Raw genomic sequence first — 20,105 nt, 5'->3', positions numbered from 1 at the left:
CACCAAGGCGACCCACTGCGATGTGTTCACAGAAGGAGAACCACACTCCTGGACAGCCAGACCGACCGGCCCCTCAACCCCACTGCATTCCTGGGAAAAGACAGTGCAGGTTCTTCCCTAAGAGGTAAAGACTAACAGGAACCTACACTCACTCTGGAAAAACGGGCAAATGTAACGGAAAAAGAGCACTGAATGCTGAGTTTAACAGCTTTTTTACTGGAAGAATTTATTGGTCATATACACACCATAGGAAAACTATCCCCTCTCCCCACAAAAAGGTAAGGCAGAAAAATTAGATTCATAAGAGAAGTATACATTCAAAGTAGGCAAAAATATGGTGCATGTTTTTAAAACAGAAAAATATGGAAATAATTTCACTATGAAATGCTTTGATTGGCATGTGACTTGGTACTTACTTCCTATCAACCAGATCCAACTGCTCTAATAAATCTCTATTATATATGTTTCAGAATAGCTTTTTTTTTTTTTAATCTATTTTTAAGCCAAAACATAAAATCTGTATTTGTGCATCCAAGAACAAATCATCCTCCTTGGTATCTTCAGAGATCCAAGATGCTAACAGATTAATAATTTTTTTTTTTTTTTAATTTCAAGCCACAGATTAACAAATATACTTCTTCAAAGTTTCCTGGATGACACTACCAAAAGTAACTTGTATTACTGTACTCTGGATTTTCAGATATAAATACCAGTCAATGGTTGGTTGGCCATTACACAACAACTGTAATTATCCTTATAATTGGGTCACAGTATAGAGAATGCCTTATCTTTTCTTAGCTGGAACCCTGTAATTTGACCCTAAAATTCATAAGCATACCGTTTTCTGTGCTTTAAGCGGACACACTGACTTTGCAGTCTATGCTATGTAAGAGGGCAGGTAACTCTAGCACAGAAGAAACGATATAATGTGGTGTGGGGGATGACTTCAGGGGCACCACCCCATTTTTATTTATCCAGACTGTTGCCTTCAGCCCTGCATTGAGGCCTCCTTGAATATCAGTTTCCAGCGTGTCACCAACCATCACACAGTCCCCAGGCTGTACCCCGAGGAGGTCACAGGAGTAATAAAATATGGAAGGTGCTGGTTTCTCCTCTTTCTGCTCTCCACCCACAACAATAGCGTCAAAATAGGACTGACAGGCACAAGCCTCAATCTTCTCCCTCTGGGTCTGTCGTTCTCCATTTGTCAATAAGAGAAGGCGGACCTCCTTTCGAAGTTCAGTGAGCATGGCTTTGACCTCTTCAGCCAGCGTCATGTGCTGTAAACGTGTCGATTTCCACAGGAAATAACATTCTTCAGCTAATTTCCTATTGGCTGCACCGCCTTTGGTTTCCTGGATTGCTTCTTCCCAGTGTGAAGTCCTGAGGTCAGTAATGCATGTATTAGAAGGATGAAAACATTCCTTGCTGAGTTTAACTTGAACTTTGTTGCAGATGATTTCAGCCTCTTCTTTGTAATGGTATTTTGATTGTAAGAGCTTTATCACCTAAATAAAGGAAAATAACTCCATCAACACACTTCATGTCTTCAATACCCACGTCCTCAGAAGCTGTGAGCCTATAAACCAAGAGCAAAGACAGATTCTAACTCCACTCCTGACTTAGGGATGCTCTACTGCCACATCATTTCTGGTGGGAATTGGTCTTAGTATTAGAGCACAATGGACTTCCCTGGTGGTCCAGTGGTTAAGAATCTGCCTGTCAATGCAGGGGACATGGTTTCAATCCCTGGTCCAGGAACTAAGATCCCATATGCCGTGGGACAACAACGCCCACGTACACCACAGCTCCTGAAGCCCATGTGCTCTAGAGCCTGTGCTCTGTGGTGAGAAGCCCATGCGTCACACCTAGAGAGTAGCCCCCACTCACTGCAACTAGCGAAAGCCCGCTCGCAGCAACGAAGACCCAACACAGTCAAAAATAATTAAAAGTTCAAAACACAAACAAAAAAAACACCCGAGTGAAGATTTCTCAACATTTCCAGACAATTCATTCACACACACACACACACACACACACACACACACACACACACCCTGATTTCTTCTAAGGAGATTCTTTATATATAGCTATAAAAATCCCTCATTTGTCAGCTTAAGTCTGTCACCTTTTATTCTGCTCATGAAAACATGAAAATAAAACTGTGCTTATATTTAGTAAAATACATAAAATTTCTAACAACCAATATTTAGACTCTTCCCAAATATAAGGCTAGTTCACCTAACCTCTCCTCTATATCCATTTTATCTTTTGAAGGCCTAGGTTAACCACCACATTACTGCTGCTATTGAGGCTAAGTCACTTCAGTCGTGTCTGACTCTGTGCGACCCCATCCCTGGGATTCTCCAGGCAAGAACACTGGAGTGGGTTGCCATTTCCTTTTCAACCACATTAAAGGAGACCCAATTCTGTACTTTTAAAAACATGTATGTGTAGTTCCCATGGAATCAAGCATGTTCTGTGATTTCGGCAGTCTAATGACAGTGGTTCTTCCTAACCTACTTTTCCAGATAAAAAACCTGAAGAAGTTCTGAGTCTCCCTCTTTGTCACACTGGTTCTGAATCCCTGATCATAATCCCTCTTAGGATCCCACAGCTCTTTACCTTGGCTTTTCATTATATGAGGTTCTTACCATGGTGCCTGTTTGCTAACATTTTCTAAGACTGTGATATGGCAAGTATTATGCTCAAAGCTCACATATATTATTTCTAATCTCTTCTACAACTCCCCAAGGGAGCTTCCTTCTTGAGATGAGGGAAAGGAAGTTTAGAACCAATAAAGAACTTGCCCCAGCTGGGAAAAAAAAAAAAGAACTTGCCCCAGCTGAGACTGAAGCCCATACTTGCCTACCTCCACAGGCCACATGTGTACCTTCATACTATGTATTCAGCGCTGGAGACTGGTCCCCATGTTCTCATGACATTATTTGATGAGGACAATAATCATCACAATTGCTGGGTTGAGTGCTGTGAGAGTCACATGGAAAACTGGAAATAAATGGTAAGAAGCAGCCCCAGGGTTGTTGGGTAAAGAGGGCAGAGAAAGGAACATTTAAACCAAGGCATTCCCAAGCCCAAAGGTGGGGATGGGAGGAGATCATTCTAGAAAGAAGGAACAGCACAAAGACACAGGGAACTGGGAAAGGCCGGAAGCTGAGTTCAGCCACAGTGGAAACCCAGGGGGAGGGTGCCAGGGGAGGCTGGAGCGGGTGCTACCAAATTCCCCAGACACACCTCACTCCCACAGGTGAGTGGCCTCCTCCTCCAAGGACCTGGGCTTCTCGGCCTAAGAGCTGTATCTCTCCACACGGGCACCCGTGCATACAGGCTGGAGCCAGAGGATGGCCCAAGTAGGTCTCAACCAGCAAAAAGCAGAAATTGGTGGGTAAATATCGCAGCTTTCTTGCCCCTTTGGAGGGAGAGTGAAATATGTCTGCATGTGTCTCCTACAGTCCCAAGCCATGCACACTGTTACCTGCTCCTCAGCAGGGTTTGTATTAGATTCTTCCCCTTTCCCATCCGACTCCACCATCCCCTGCAGTGCTTCCTAAGGTCACTTGCCAAGTGAGTTACTTGCACTTGGGAGTGTAAATAATTCAATTACTTGACGTCTCTGTACTGGGGACATCTGGGAAAAGTCAATCAGCCAAGGCACTTCTGGATCTTTGAGGATGAGTGTAATACACACAGCTGGGGCTAAAATCTTCCTGTTGTTGAAGCAAAGCAGTCAAACAAGTGTTCCCTAAACTCTACGGGGAATAAATGATCTGCTATTCACGCCAGACACTCAGTTCACCTGCTGAAAAGGCGAAAGAGCTGTAGACACCGTCTTCCTGTAATAGCTAAGAAAAGCCTTATTAGTCCAATGAAAATATACCCACCCTAAGAACTTTAGCTCAGGGCAAAATACTGAAATGTTTTGCTTTATAAAGTTAAATTTCAATGAACCAATCAAGCCTTTTCAATCACCATCTTTTCTAGCAATGTCAAGTAACTTACTCCAGGGCTATGAAGGTCACTATACAGTTTCAGCAATGCTACCGCTACACAATAAAAGGACACAGGCCTCGAGGACTCCACAGTACTCCTGATTCAACAGGAACCGGCTCATTGTTCATTGGGTTAGAGCTCCCAATAAAGATCCAGTTTCCTGTAAACGGTAATTGGCAATTCATTAAATACATTCCTGGGATGTGAAAAAGCCAATTAGCTCACCTTAAAGGGAGATTCTTGCAGAGGCATGGCATATGGAGCCCAAGTTTCAAAACTGCTTCCCATTACATTCCCTGGTTTAACTTTGCCACAAAGACTAATTACATATTCATTTCGAATAACCAGTGGTATTTAAACAGTATTAACATCTTTGGGGAAAAAAGTTTATCAGTCATTTACATATTATTATTAGTTCAAACAGAAATAACATCTAAAGTGAATTAGTCCACATTATTGGTGCAAACTCACCAAACGTCTGCACTGAGAAAAGAGAAGTTTTAACTAGACTGAGATAGAGAAAAAAGATCTCTAATGTAGAGGTATGACGACATCTTGTGTAAGGGCCTGCAATCTTGTGTAAGGACATCTTGGGCAGGCCTGAGAAGGGTTCTGAGGAGAATGAGGCCACTAGACACCAACAGGCATGATGAAGGGAGAGACGGAGTGCAATATAAACTCAAACTCCATCTCCTTCAAGACTCTATTGAAGGTTATATCCCAACACATATAGAAAGGAAACGCTGCACACTACCTCCTGCTTTCCAGACCCAGAATTAAAGTTAACACCATCAGTACTAATGTGTGTGCTGAGTCGCTTCAGTCGTATCCGACTCTTTGCAACCCTATAGACTGTAGCCTGCCAGACTCCTCTGTCCATGGGATTCTCTAGGCAAGAATACTGGAGTGGGTTGCCATTCCCTTCTCCAGGGAGTACTAATGTTTAGCTATGATTTAAAAAGACTTTTTTGAGGGCTAGTGTGGGAGCTGTATAACACATATGATTAAGATATGAAGTGGTTAAATTCTAAATAAAACTAATTTAAAAATACATGCTCACAAAACATGACGACTGCATACAGACTAACCAAGTCAACCAGCTTTCCTGTTGTTTTTAGTTCAAGACTTTGTTCAAATATCATGTACTCCATGTGGCCTAACCTCACCAACCTATTTTGAGACTGCAATTCTTTCTCCCCTCCACTTTTTCTAACACATTTGTAAGTAAAAGCACATTTAATATGTTCACTGTCATCCCTATTGGAAAGTAAACTAAAAAATGCAGGAACATTTTTTGCTTTGTTCTCTGAGAAACCCCAATTTTCTGGAGGCTTCCACTTGAGCTGTTATTTAGTCGCTAAGTCGTGTCTGACTCTTTGGCAACCCCATGGACTGTAAAGCTCTCCAGGTTCCTCTGTCCATGGGATTTCTGCTTGAGTAGGGACACTAAAATACAGGCCTGAAGTGGGTGGAAAAAAGTAGTTTTCCCAGATGACTAAAAAAAACAGTAATAAAGCTGATAGCCAATATTTTGTAATAACTGTAAATGGAAAGTAACCTTTAAAACCTGTATAAAAATTTTTTTAAAGAGGTTAGAAAAAGAAAAAAATATTAGAGCTGATATTTAGTCAGTATGAGCTTCACTGGTGGCTAAGGCGATAAAGAATTCACCCGTAATGCAGGAGACCAAGGTTCCATTCCTGGGTCAGGAAGATCCCCTGGAGGAGAGAATGGCAACCCACTTCAGTATTCTTGCCTGGAGAATCCCATGGACAGAGGAGCCTAGTGGACTACAGTTCATGGGGTCACAAAGAGCCAGACAGAACTGAGTGATTACACAAACACACAAACACACAGTCAGTACATGACTCCTTCTCCTCAAGCTCAAGGCAATGGCTGGACTTTTCCCCCTTCCTCCTTTCATAAGTCATTCAGAGTGACTCAGAAAGCTGGTATGTTACTTTTAACTAGGCCAACATCTGTGGCTGTCGTATTCTTATGGGATAAAGCGATCCTAGATCCTGTATAGTTAATCCTTGTATAGTTAATAGCATTTCATAGGATGTTTACAAAGGAAACAGAAAGAGAAACAGTCTGGAAAACTGAACTTTTATCCATCCATTCAACATTCATTCAACATTTACCATGTGTCAAACAAAATGAATATGACAGTTTGTCTCCTCTTTACAAGTTCACTACTGGAACTTCCCTGGCAGTCCAGTGGTTAAGAAAGCGAGTTTCCAATGCAAGGGGCAAATGTCCAATTACTGGTCAGGGAACTAAGATCTTACATGCCTCACAGTGAGCCGAGCCGCCCCCCCCCCCCCCCCCCGCCCCCGCGCGCCTCAAAAAAGCAACTCACTATTTAGTTGTGGGCATCTGAGTTGCAAAAATTAACTGTAGGATCCTTTGACAAGAACATTAAAACACATATTAACAAAATACAGAGCTGGTATAAGGGAGGGTGTAAAGACCAAGGAGAAATACAATCTGACTTTTGTTTTAAAATTTTTGCTGTGGTAGGAATGTGGAGGATGAAGCGGACACAGTAAGCCTGGAATCAAGACCACAACAACAGTCTAGACGAGCAACAAGTCCAGCTTTAACTAAGACAAGGGCATCGGGGATATGCAGGAAGACACAGACTTAGAGACAGAGTGGACAGTGGTACAATTCTGGAACACTGGACTCTATGTACTTCTCATATATTGCATTAAACCTAAGCAGATAGGGTTTCTGAGAACTAATATCACTACTCAAAATATCACTATTGAAAGATCTGAGGGGTTAAATAACTTGTTTGGGTGCTTTCAGCTAGGTATGGAGAAAACTGTGATTCAAACTCAACTGTCTCATTTTATGTATTTATTTATTTATATTTATTTTTTGGACAAGACACATGGCTTGTGGGATCCTAGTTCCACACCCAGGGATTGAGCCCCCACCCTTGGCTGAAAGGGCAGAGTCCTAACCACTAGGTCGCCAGGGAATTCCCTCAACTGCCTGATTTTTAAAGCCTACACGCTTGGTCTATAGCAAGAATTGGACTAAAACAAGGATTTAATTACAACACATTGGACTTCGCCTGCCAAGAACACAGGTAAATATGTACAGTCTGCAGGGAGATATTGGAGGCAATATATCAGGGGATGGTGCCCCTGAGGTCAAGATCAAAGGCGTGAAGATGGAAAGGTCAGTCAATACTGTGTAATGCATCAGTAAAAAGTCATTAAAATAGACTCAAAATGTCCAGAATTCTATCAATTCAGGAGGTGCCTAATGATTGCTTTTTTTTTTAACTTAAAAAATTGACCTATCTTTGCTTTCTTTTTTGCAAAAATCGTATAAAAAATTATTAACATTTTTCCTATGCGTATTTTGGAGAATCACTCTGCTAAACTGTTATACACAATAACTCAATTAATTCCCAAAAGTAGTCTTTTGAAGTTGGCCCTAGTGTTGTACTGTAACACAGATGAGAAACTCAGGCTCTGCGTTGAATTATCTGCCCCAGATCTCAGAGCAAACTGTGGGGCCGAGCTGGCTACATGTGATTAAAGACTGATTATACTCTTACGGAGAATAAGAGAATGCTAAATAAAGACATCTTTAAAGAAAATAAACAAACAGAGTATTGGACAGATCCGAAAACGCACCAGAAGTGGAATGCACCAAGAAAGAGGACGAAGAAGCTGAAGATCCAGGGAGACACAACTTAACTAACAAAGCATGAAGTGGGCGGGGCACGAAGGGTTGGAAGGATCAGGTTCCGAAAATGGGCTTTTCAGATATAGTAATCCTTCCTTTTTCCCCTTAAAGCTGAATGAAGAAGAACGCGAGCAAGGGTGGCTTCGGGTCTTGAAGGGCACGGGAAAGAGCTGAAAGAGCATCAGTAGGTACGGGAAGCGGAGGGCGCCACTTCTGAGCAAGACCTCGTCAAAGTAAACCTGCTGACGGTCACACTCACCGCGGGGACAACTGAGTGAAGTGCTCAGGCTCCAAGGTCCAGCGCTCATCGCGCCGGGGGCCCACACTCCCACGGCCAGGCCGGGAAAGCTGGGTGCGCGCGCGTCCCGGCAGCTCCAAACCGGCCCCGGCAGGAAGCCAGGCGCCCCGCGCGCGGCAGCCGCTCGGCGCGGCTGCAACCCTGCCCTCGTGGCAGTTAAGCGACACCCTTCCGGGAGCCCGCGCTCCGGGAGCGCCGTCCGCTCGCAGACGCCCCTTGTCCTCTGTGCGTGGCGGCCGGCACACGGCGCCTCCGGGCTGAGGGACCCCGACGCGGAGGGAGCCGACGGGACAGTACCAGGGGCCCGAGGGGCAAGCGCGCGGGGCGCGGGGCTCGCCTGAGGGAAGCGGGAGCCGGGACGTTACCTCCAACATGCCCTTCCGACTCGCGCCGGCCGTGTCGATGAGCGTGTTGTCCAGGTCGAAGAAGACCGCCCGCACTCGGCTCAGCCCCATGCCGCCGCCGCCAGCGCGACGCGCAAACGAGCCGCCGCCGCCGCCGCCGCCGCCGCCGCCGCCACCGCGAGCGCCTGCGCGAACCTGGCCCGCGGACAGGGAAGGAGAGGGCGGGGCCGCGAGACAGCCCAACCCTTCCGCACCGGCGCTGAGCTCCCGCGAGAAGTCTGCAGACCTGAGCTCTCCGGAATGCTGAGGTCCCGCGAGACCTCGGCATCGCGCTCTCTGAGGTGCGCGGAGGACTCCTTACCGTGCCACGAATCTTCTGATTGGGTCGTGTGCAGGGTGGTCGGGAGCGCGGCTTCCTCATTTGTGCCTGTCTCTGCTTAACTCGGAGAACTATCAGTAACCTCAGAGATGCAGATGACACCACTCTTATGGCAGAAAGCTAAGAGGAACTGAAGAGCCTCTTGATGAAACTGAAAGAGGAGAGTGAAAAAGTTGTATTAAAACTCAACATTCAGAAAACTAAGATCATGGCATCCGGTTCCATCACTTCATGGCAAATAGATGGGGAAACAGTGGCTGACTTTAATTTCTTGGGCTCAAAAATCACAGCAAATGGTGATTGCAGCCATGAAATTAAAAGACGCTTACTCCTTGGGAGAAAAGTTATGACCAACCTAGACAGCATATTAAAAAGTAGAGACATTGCTTTCCCAACAAAGGTCAGTCTAGTCAAGGCTATGGTTTTTCCAGTGGTCATGTATGGATGTGAGATATTGACTATAAAGAAAGTTGAGCGCAGAAAAATTGATGCTTTTGAATTGTGGTGTTGGAGAAGACTCTTGAGAGTCCCTTGGACTGCAAGGAGATACAACCAGTCCATCCTAAAGGAAATCAGTCCTGGGTGTTTATTGGAAGGACTGATGCTGAAGCTGAAACTCCAATACTTTGGCCACCTCATGCGAAGAACTGACTCGTTGGAAAAGACCTTGATGCTGGGAAAGATTGAGGGCAGGAGGAAAAGGGGATGACAGAGGATGAGATGATGGATGGCATCACCGACGCAATGGACATGAGTCTGAGTAAACTCTGGGAGTTGGTGATGGACAGGGAGGCCTGGAGTGGTGCAGTCCATGGGGCCGCATAGTCTGACCGGACTGAGCGACTGAACTGAACTGCTTAACTCTTCTCATTTTGCCCTCCTTAGGTGAGGAGAACCTCGTGACTATCCGGGGTGGTTTTCTGCAACTTGCGGGCGCCGGGGAAGAGGCAGATCGAGGGGCTTTTGGGGTCGGAAACCCCATGTCGTGGCTCGCGCGTCACGGGCCGCTCCGCGCGTGGCCGGAGTCGGGTGGGAGCGTGTGTGGTTCCGAGTCTGCGGCTCCGTCAGAACCAGCAGCAGACGGGGGAAAGATGGGGCGGGGGTCGTTTATCCCCTTGTGGTGCACACTTACTTTCCGTGCTGGGTACGTCTGGCCCAGTCGTAGGGTGCCTACCCTGCCGGCTGGCAGGACCCAGGTTCAGAGTTGGGGGACGAGTTGAAAAGGTGTAACCTGGATCTTGGAGCCCTCATTTGACTGCTTTGCCTGAACACCAAGGGCTCTGTAGTGTCTGCCCGACGTTTTGTCCACTTTGGTAGCTTTTCCCGAAGCCTTGCGTTTTCCGGTTGCTGGCTGCCTTCCATCTGGATGATTTTCTGGTATAGCCAGAGGCTGAGGGACCTAAAGAGTCTGTTAAACCTCCGGAAGGACAGCAACAATTGGTTACTCTTTGAGCTACCAGAATAAGGATCTTAGAACTGAGTTCTGAAGTCTTCTGTCTAAATTGTCTCTGTTGGGTAATTTCGCCGAAATTTGGATTACGTGGTCGTCATCAGTGACCAGAACAGGGCCACAGATTTTGTGAGCAGAGTTGTTTTTAGGATTCTTTTTTGGCCGCTGGGAGCAGCAAGCAGGGATCTTAGTTCCCGAACCAGGGGGCACTGGCGCCCCCTGCAGTGGAAGCTCGGGGTCCTAACCACTGGGCCTACAGGGAAAAGAAAGTGAAGTCGCTCAGTCCTGACTCTTTGTGACCCCATGGACTGTAGCCTACCAGGCTTCTCCGTCCATGGGGTTTTCCAGGCAAGAGTACTGGACTGGGTTACCATTTCCTTCTCCAGGGGATCTTCCTGACCCAGGGATCGAACCCAGGTCTCCCACATTGTAGGCAGACGCCACCAGGGAAGTCCCCAGCTTCCCCCTCCCCCCACCTTTTTCTGATGTTCATATAGTTTATTGACTTAGGCACAAATCCAGAGTCAGAGAAGGTACAGCAGTATACTGTATAATGTATCATCAGTCCTCTTGACTTAATGCGTTGAGGGGTCGAGGTTTTTGACACGTTTCTGTTTGTGACAAGTACTCTAATGACATTCCATGACCTGTCTAACTTGGGTGCTTAAAGGGAGGTGATGGCCAGGTTCAGTAACCTGATAACTTAAGTTCTTGTGGTTAAATGTCTCCAGGCTTTAGGACGTTGCAGTTGATGTTTGTGAACCAGTGAATTTTCCTGTACTGTTTTAAGGTGCTGAAATAGAAAGGCTCCTCATTATAAATGAGCCTCAGGATATCAGTACATTCCTTAACTGGTCAGCTTGACACATTTAACACCAGTAGCTAGAAGATATTTTCATATTTTCAGGAAGCAAGGTCTGGAAAGATTAGTAATTGTGAGACTTGATCAAGAAGCACAAAGTGAAAACCAAACTGTAATGCTTGTTTCTCCTGCACCCTACAGAATGGTACCACTGGTGTGCAACTGCTGCTGGCCAACATTGATCCTGTCTTTTCTATCCTAGGGAAAGATTTTCCCCAGGGTCTGGAAAAGGCTTTCCAGACCCTTCCCACCCACCTCTGCTGAACAAGTTCATTACAATCCCATGACCTTGAAAGAGAGGCTTGGAACTTCCCTGGTGGTCCAGTGGTTAAGAATCCACCTTCCAATGCAGGGTGCGTGGGTTCGATCCTTGGTCAGGGAACTAAGCCCGCATGCTCTGGAGCTCTCTAGCTGCAATGAAAGATCTTGTGTGCCACGACAAAGACAAATAAATACTTAAAAAAAAAAAAAAAAAAACAAGAGGCTTTCCCTGTGGTTTAAAGGTTTTCTTGGAATGGGGGTATTGCTCAGTTAATAGGGGTAAGATAGAAACAACCGGAAGGGAATCTCAGGCTCCTGAGACATCTACCATTATCATCAGGTGTACCTACCTACCCTGCCTGATAAGCTTAAATGAGCCATCCCTGCTGGCTTCTGTGGCCAGCCCTTTAACTGTTTACTAGATTCCTGCCCTTAGTTAGGGACATCTTTCCAGCAGTTCTTTCCTTTTGTCTTTTACATCCCATCTGTTGGATCCAACACAGTTGTTCAGTTGCTCAGCTCTGCCCAGCTATTTGCAACCCCATGAACTGTAGCACGCCAGGCTTCCCTGTCCTTCACCATCTCCCAGGGTTTGCTCAAACTCATGTCCATCGAGTCAGTGATGCCATCCAACCATCTCATCCTCTGTTGTCCCCTTCTCCTGCCTTAAATCTTTCCCAGCATCAGGGTCTTTTCTAATGAGTCAGCTTTTCACATCAGGTGGCCAAAGTATTGGAGCTTCAGCATCAGTCCTTCCAATGAATATTCTGAACTGATTTCCTTTCGGATTGACTGGTTTGATCTCTTTGCAGTCCAAGGGACTCTCAAGAGTCTTCTCTAACATCATAGTTTAAAAGCATCAGTTCTTCGGTGCTCAGCTTTCCTTACAGACTTGGTGACTAGCTGACTTTGTGAGAATGAGTCATTATGCGGGAAGAGCAGAGTATGGCCCCTGGTCTGTGGAGGTGGTAGTCTCTGGACATTCCTTTCTGGCTAATGCATAATGGACCCATTTGTATGTTTGGTTTTCTTCTTCCTGCCTAGTTTTACAGACGAAGCATAGGGCTTCTTGTTTGAGGACTCTTAACAACAAGACAACAGCCCCCAAATGGAGTTGCTTATGTCAACTAAAAAATTATTCATAACCTAAAAGTTGAGAGTTATGTTTTAATTGGCTTGAAATTTTTAGGACTTCAAGCCTGGAAGGCAGCATCTCAAGTAACCCCCAGAGAACTGCTCTGAGGAGACGAGGGGGTAGTTAGGACACATAGGAGTTTTGCAACAGAGTAGGTAGTAGTGTTACTGAAAGTGGGGGTCTGGCTGCTCACTGCTCAAAAGCCAACGAAGAGGCAGGTTTGATGGAAAGAGAAGTTTGCTTTATTTTGGATGCCGGCAAGCAGGAGTAAGGGGGATGGGAGGCTGGACTCCTGTCCAAAGGCCAACTAACCGCCACCGCCCCCCCCACCCCCCACCCACTAACAGTCAGTGGCAAGAGATTTAATACACAAAAGGATAGGGCTACATGCAGAAGTAGCACAGTCAGCTCTGACTGTCAGCTTGAAATCATCAGTGGGCTGATCAGTGTCATCTTGATTGTTTTATGTACAATTAATCTTTGGTTCCAGGGTTAGTTTGTTCCCATTTCCTTGAGGCCAGTTCTTGGGATTGTGGAAGCTTGTGTCATGGCTACAGCCTGGTCATCATGTAGTTAACTTTTTCCACTTGGTGGGGGTTTCAGTATCTATCAGACAGCTCACAAGATATGGCTCAGAATATTAGCTATAGCCCTTTGTTAGGGGACCCACTGACTGAAACCACCTGCCCTGGCCAGGCACCATAATGACCACTTGCACGAGTTATCTTAAACAAGAGGTCCTGGTAAGGAATGCAAAACTAACAAGCTACCACCAGCCAGAACAGTTTGGGAAAAATCAAAAGGAGAGAGGAGACTTAAGCCCAGATGTCCTGTCAACATCCCCAAATCCTTATAGCTGGAATCCATCTTGGCTGAGTGACGTATGCACCACCAGGAAGGATGCTGAGTCAGAGTGATTGGACAGAGACAACCCAGAAACTAACCCCGTTACCATAAAACCTAAGACTGCAAGCCACGTGGCAGAGCAGTTCTCCTGGGTTTCCCTAGTGTGCTGTGCACCCCTTCTCAATAAAGTCTCTTGCTTTGTTAGCCCATGTGTCTCTTCAGACAGTTCATTTCTGAGTATTAGACAGGAGCCCACTGTTTTTGTGGGGGGCCTGGAAGGAGTCGCTGTTTTCCTGTAACAGTTGGAAGAGAAAGCCTCTCCATCACTGTCTGACTGCTTCCTCCTTGACATCTGTCTGCTTCTTCTTGCCATGTCTCTCCAGTTCCTTTTTCCTGCTCAGATCAGCCCAGAGAAGAGCAGCAGATTGAGGCACATGCAAACATGTAACTGGGGGGAATCGATGAGACAACAGCGTGGAGGAATGTAATAGCATTCTCCATGTAGGCTGAGAACCCCCTACTCTAGCTGCTTTCCCTCCACCAATTCTCATAGACCAGTGCTATCCAATAGAACTTTATGCAGTGCTGGAAATAATTCTACTTGTGTGATGTCCAATGCAGTAGCACTGACTCCATGTGGCTATTGAGTGCAAGCAATATAGTCAGTGCAACTGAGGAGCTGAAAAAAATTTTATTATATTTAATTTTAATTAATTTACATTTAAGTAGCTGCCTGTGGCTGGTAGTTACCATATTACGCAGCACAGTCACCTGGTGGGGGTGGGATGACCACTACCACATAAAGCTGGCTTAGCCACCTCTTGTAATGGTTCTTCAAGATGTGTCTGGAGGCTGTGGTTAAGTAGTCTTTAGACTTCGGGTTTGCTTTTGTTTTTGTTTTATTTCAGAGACAAGAAATAAAACTTCCAGTTACCATGCTGGTATCCATCAGATGGATACGAATAGTTGTCCATTCTTCAATCTCAGGCAATTCTCAACTTCCACAATGGTCTCCTTCCCCCCTTGCAATGAATAAATACTATTGAACTTTCCTTTCCCAATTATGCCCTCTTTCGTTCGTTCTTTACTGAGTTCCCTTGACCATATCCATGCTGCTTTGTCTCTTGTCCTTTAAAACGTCTTATCTTGACCTCATTTGCCCCCATTTCTCTGCTCTTTATAGTAAAACTACTCCCAAAGAGTGGTCTATTTCCCTCCACTTGCTCAGTTTCTGTTTGTCTTTGAACCTACTCTGACTGGGCTTTGACTCCCCCTAGAATCATACTTGGAGAAGGAAAGGCAACCCACTCCAGTGTTCTTGCCTAGAGAATCCCGTGGACAGAGGAGCCTGGTGGACTGCTGTCTGTGGGGTCGCACAGAGTCGGACACGACTGAGGCAACTTAGCATGCATGCATGCATTCATTGGAGAAGGAAATGGCAACCCACTCCAGTATTTTTGCCTGGAGAATCCCAGGGACAGAGGAGCCTGATGGGCTGCCATCTGTGGGGTCGCACAGAGTTGGACACAACTGAAGTGACTTAGCAGCAGCAGCAGGAGAATCATACTAAAGCCTCATGTTACCAAACCCAGTGACCAGGTCCCAAGTCTCACCATGCTCACAGTGTTTGACATGGCTGATCACACTGTCCTTGAAATATGTTTTCCCTTTGTTTGTAGTTCACTATCCATTCATTAAATGACTATTTATGGAATGTTACTTGATAAAACTGGGAAAGACTTTGACATGGAAAGGGAAGTTCTAGAGTGTTCTTCCAGAAATTGTTTCTGAGTTGTCTCTGCCTATCATTGATTTTTAACTAGTTTATAACTCTGTAATTCATGGAAAACTGGTAACAAAGCAGGGCTTCCCAGGTGGGTCAGTGGTAAAAAACCCTCCTGCTAATGCAGGAGACCTAAGAGATTTGGATTGATCCCTGGGTCAGGAAGATCCCCTGAAGTAGGAAATGGCAACCCACTCCAGGATTCTTGCCTGGAAAATCCCACGGACCAAGGAGCCTGGCATGCTACAGTCCATGGGGTCGCAAAGACTCAGACACGACTTAGTGAGTAAACAACAAATGGTTGTTTTAGTTTCAGGAGTATTACATGGTGACTTAACATTTGTATATATTGTGGAATGATCACCACAATAAGTCTAGTATTCGTCCGTCCCTATATAAATTAGTAAAATATTAGTGACCATATTCCTTATGCTGTATAATACATTCTCGTGGCTTATTTATTTTATAATTGGAGGTTTGTGCCTCTTAATCCTTCATCCATTTCCCCCCACACCCCATTCCCTTGGGTTCTGTTGGTCCTTTAATGGACCAGAACCTGGTGGTCCGGAGTCGATGATGAGAGAGTGAAAGAAGTAAAGAGGCTAATATTCCCTGGGTTACGCAGCCAGCTTCCGGGCTCCAGGGAATCAGCCAGAAATAGATAGAGATAGAGAGAGAGAAAAAAGAAAGAAAGACACGGGGACCAAAGCTCTGATGGAGTAAAGGTGTTTTAATCAACATGGCGTAGGCATATATACTGTAGTTATTCTCAGCAAAGATAAAGATTACAATTCCAGACTTACAAAACACAAGCTGATCCCTATTAAAAAGAGAAGTGGGTACTTATCACCATAATGAGAAACTAACAAAGGAAATGCCTGGATTCCTCAGCCCCGGGAAAGGCGTGCCTCTCCTCTTAATTCCTGAATATTCAGGAATTAATAAGGGCCAAAGGTTTCCTGACAGATCCATAACAGCACACTGGAAGCCTCCTGTTAAATGCTTCCTGACAGGTTCTTTTCTTCTCCCATCATTATTTTCTATCTTTCTTCTTTGGCTGCACTGTGCAGCCTGCAGGATCTTAGTTCCCTGACCAGGGATCAAACCTACGGCAGTGAAAGCATGGAATCTTACCTCTGGACTGCCAGGGAACTCCCCCACCATTATTTTCTTAGGGCCTAAAGAGTACCTGGCACACACTGTAGGTGTTCAATCAATATTGTGCTCCAAAAAAATACCTTGGAGCCACTAACTTAATAAAGGGCATCAATGAAAAACTCACAGCTAACATAATGCTTTATGGTGGATAAAATGCATGCTTTCCCCCTAAGATCAGGAAAAAGACAAATATTATCTACTCTTACCACTTCTGTTTAACATGTACTGGAAGTTCTAGCCAGTGCAATTTGGCAAGAAAAATAAAAGGCATATCCAGATTAGAAAAAAGTAAAACTATATCTTTTTGCAGAAGATATAATCTTATATATAGAAAACATTTCTTAAAAATTCACAAAAAAACTGTTTGAACTAAAAATGAGTTTGGCAAGTTGCAGGACATATGATCAATATATAAAATCTATTTTATTTACTTGCAATGAGCAAACCAAAAATTATGAGAATGATTCCATTTATAGTAGCATCAAAAACAACAGATACTTAGGAATAAATTTATCCCAGAACTGCAAGAACTTTACATTGAAATTATGAGATTTTGTCTAAAGGAATTAAAGAAAAACTCCATAAATGGGAAAACTCATGGTCAAGAATTGAAAAAATTTAATATTCTTAAGATGGCAATTCTCCAAAAATTGATCTATAGATTCCATTTAATTCCTTCAAAATTCTGACTGCCTTTTCTTTTTCTTTGCAGAAATAAACTAACCCTAAATTTTATATGAAATTGTAAGATAACCCAAATAGCTAAAATAATCTTGAAAAAAGAAGAACAAAGTTGGAGGACTCAGACTTCCTGATTTCAAAATTCACTGTAAATATGCTAATCAAAACTGTGTTGCTGGCATAAAGATAGATACACAGATCAATGGAGTAAAATTGAGAGTTCAGAAATAAAACTCATCCATCTATGATGGATCCATCTATGGTCACTTGACTTCCAATAAAAGTGCCAAGATTATTCAATGGGGGAAATAATATTATTTTCAACAAATGTTTCTGGGGCAACTGAATAGCCACATGCAAAAGAATAAATGTGGACTTCTAGCTCACACTAGAAGTTGTGGGAGGAAATTGTGCTGGAAACCCAATTTGTGTTAAGGATACACAGATCACAGGCTTCACTGGTGGCTCAGTGGTAAAGAATCTGCCTGCTAATGCAGGGTACACAGTTCAATCCCTGGTCTAGGAAGATCCCACATGCCATGGCGCCACAACTATTGAGCCTGTGCGCAGGAACCTGGGAACCCCAACTGACGAGCCCTCGAGCCACCACTCCTGAAGCCCCTGGGCCCTAGCGCCTGTGCTCTGTGGCAAGAGAAGCCCCCCACTGAGAAGCCCGTGCACCAAAACCAGAGTAGCACCCAATCCCTGCAACTAGAGAGAAGCCCAAGCAGAAAGCAAGAACCAGCACCGCCAAAAATAAATAAAGAAATAAAATTTACTTATTTGTTTTTTTATATGGAAATACACAGATCATGACCTGCTGAACAAGGAGGCACAAAGTGGGTTGGCAAGTAGCTCCCTCAGCATCCAGGTACCCATTCTGAGGATGTGAAAACCCCAGGGTCATTTTGATTGAAAGCACAGTGTCAATATACTCACATACAGAAAGTAAAGTTACAAGATTTATTACTTACAAATCCCAGAAATGGGGCCAGGGACACAATGAACTAGGGGAAGGGCAGTCTCCCACTTGAGCCAGAATTAGAGAGCAGGGCAGCCAGCACTTGTTACTTACAAACTGGTTGTGATGGAAATAAAAGACTTTTCTCTGGCTCAACTCTAAGTGGTTATTTTAAATAATTTTCCCAGAAAAGGCAAGTGGGAAATTGAAATATTACTTCATATGTAAATACAAAAATAATAGCAATAGTAAGTATTGTAAAGGATGAAGAGAAATTGGAATCCTAGTACATTGCTGGTGAGAAAGTTAAATGATACATATATTGTGAAAAATATTTTGACTGTTCCTCAAAAAGTTATAGTATTACTATAAAACCCAGCAATTCCACTATGTTTGTACCTAAGAGAAATGAAAACATGTTCCACACAAAATGTGCATGTGAATGTTAATACTGTCATTATTCATAATAGCCCCAAGGTGGAAACAATCTAAATGTCTATTAACTAATCCACAAATAGACAAAATGTGGTATAACTGCACAATGGGAGATCATGCAACCTGTAAAAGAAATGAAATACTTATATATGCTATAACACTGATGGACCTTGGAAATATCAAGTGAAAAAAACCAGACCAAAAAAATGCTACATATTATACAATTTCATTTATAGAAAATGTCCAAAATAGGCAAATCCATAGAGGCACAGAGCAGATTAGTGTTTGCCAAAGGCTGGGGGCAGGGCAAAATGGGAAGTTACTGCTTAATTGGTACAGGGTATCTTTTTGGTTGATATCCTCTGGAACTAGATAGTAATTATGGTTGTACAACATTGTGAATATACTAAAAAAACAAAAAAAAAAAAACCTCAAATTGTACACTTTAAAATGATTATTAAAACTGGATTTTAAGTGGTACAAAATTTTACTTCAATTAAAAAAGAAGAGAAGGAAAATGAATATGGCATAGAGAAGAAAACAGTTAAGGAGACTGATGTGTGGCCCTGTCTCCACAGCTATGCTGAGATTAGATGGAGGACAGGGGAAGGGCACGGGTCCCACAGGTTTACAACAGGAACCTTCATCCTGAGTGGTCTGTATGCTGCTATGATTTAGGAACTTGCTACTGAAGGAAGGAGAACACAGATCTAGGGAATCAGCTGGTGGTCTCTCTCAAGTAGCCCTTCACTGCTTTATCTTTAATTTTTTCTCGATAAAGCCACCAACAAAGAAACTAAACCCAGGATCATTAAGAGGCTGAGGTTGGCATTTCTGCCAATCATTCCAGTAAGGAAACACCTCACGCCAAGTTGAGGCTTTGTTAAGACCCGGAACTTTGCCTTCGTGGGTCCATTTGGATCAGCTCATGCATTTGGTAAACCCTGTCTCTTTGGGTACATTCTCTGTCATGAGAGAGATTTGAGCAACTCTTGCAAGCATTACCACTCAGAGCAATGGAGGAAGGAGGGCTCGCTATTGCTGTGTAACAACCCTCTCTTTAAAAAAAAAAATTCAAAAAAAAAGATTTACTTATTTATTTGCTGGCTGTGGTGGGTCTTCGTTGCTGTGTGAGGGCTTCCTCTAGTTGCAGCGAGCAGGGGCTCCTCTTCAATGCGGTGTGTGGGTTTCTCATTGCAGTGGTTTCTCTTGTTGTGGACACAAGCTCTGGGCATTTGGGCTTCAGTAGTTGCAGGGCATGGGCTCAGTAGTTGTGCCTCTCCGGCTCTAGAGTTTGGGCTCAGTAGTGGTGACACACAGGCTTAGTTGCTCGTGGCATGTGGAATCCTCCCGGACTGGGGATCGAACCAGTGTCCCATGCATTGCAAGGCAGATTCTTAACTACTGGACCAGCAGGGAAGTCCCAACAGCCCACTCTTAAACTTCGTGGTCCAAAACAACATTTTGCTTGCCCATAAGCCTGCAGTTGGGGAAGTGCTCGATGGGGACAGCACATCTCTGCGTTTGAGTCCCTAGATCAGCTCAAAGACGTGGGGCTGGAATTCTCTGAAACCTTGCTCATACACATGGCTGCCGCTGCTGATACTGATGATGGGTGGTCAAGGCTGGGTTTGTGGCCTTTGCATGTGACTGGTAACAGGAATCCCAGGTCAAGGATCCCAAATGGGCCAGTGAAAGCAATGTTGCTCTTTATGACCTATTTTTGGAAGTCACATAGCATCCTTCTATCATCGGGATGCAAAGTGAAGGAGGAACAGAGACCCACCCCTTGA

General features: G+C 44.4%; 2 protein-coding genes across 3 annotated transcripts in view; both read right to left on the bottom strand.

Moving 5' to 3' along the window:
- NINL (ninein like) overlaps positions 1–8,517 on the bottom strand; it is a 114,610-nt gene extending 106,093 nt beyond the window's left edge. Inside the window, exon 1 of one of the 2 annotated variants that reach the window (XM_061125990.1) lies at positions 8,383–8,517. The gene's annotated coding sequence lies outside the window, so the exon portion shown is untranslated. The remainder of the gene's footprint in view (positions 1–8,382) is intronic. The other variant, XM_061125991.1, reaches the window with a different exon arrangement.
- On the bottom strand, positions 197–8,514 carry NANP (N-acetylneuraminic acid phosphatase). The gene is made up of 2 exons (XM_061125997.1): positions 8,383–8,514; positions 197–1,508 (listed from the first exon to the last, which is right to left on the bottom strand). Exons 1-2 carry the CDS (start codon positions 8,470–8,472, stop codon positions 852–854), a joined length of 747 nt encoding a protein of 248 aa, XP_060981980.1. The 5' UTR covers positions 8,473–8,514; the 3' UTR covers positions 197–851.
- Positions 8,518–20,105: the final 11,588 nt, after the last annotated feature.

The sequence above is a fragment of the Dama dama genome, chromosome 23 (assembly GCF_033118175.1).
Source record: "Dama dama isolate Ldn47 chromosome 23, ASM3311817v1, whole genome shotgun sequence".
Taxonomy (NCBI): Eukaryota; Metazoa; Chordata; class Mammalia; order Artiodactyla; family Cervidae; genus Dama; species Dama dama.
This window is presented reverse-complemented; position numbering and strand designations above follow the sequence as displayed.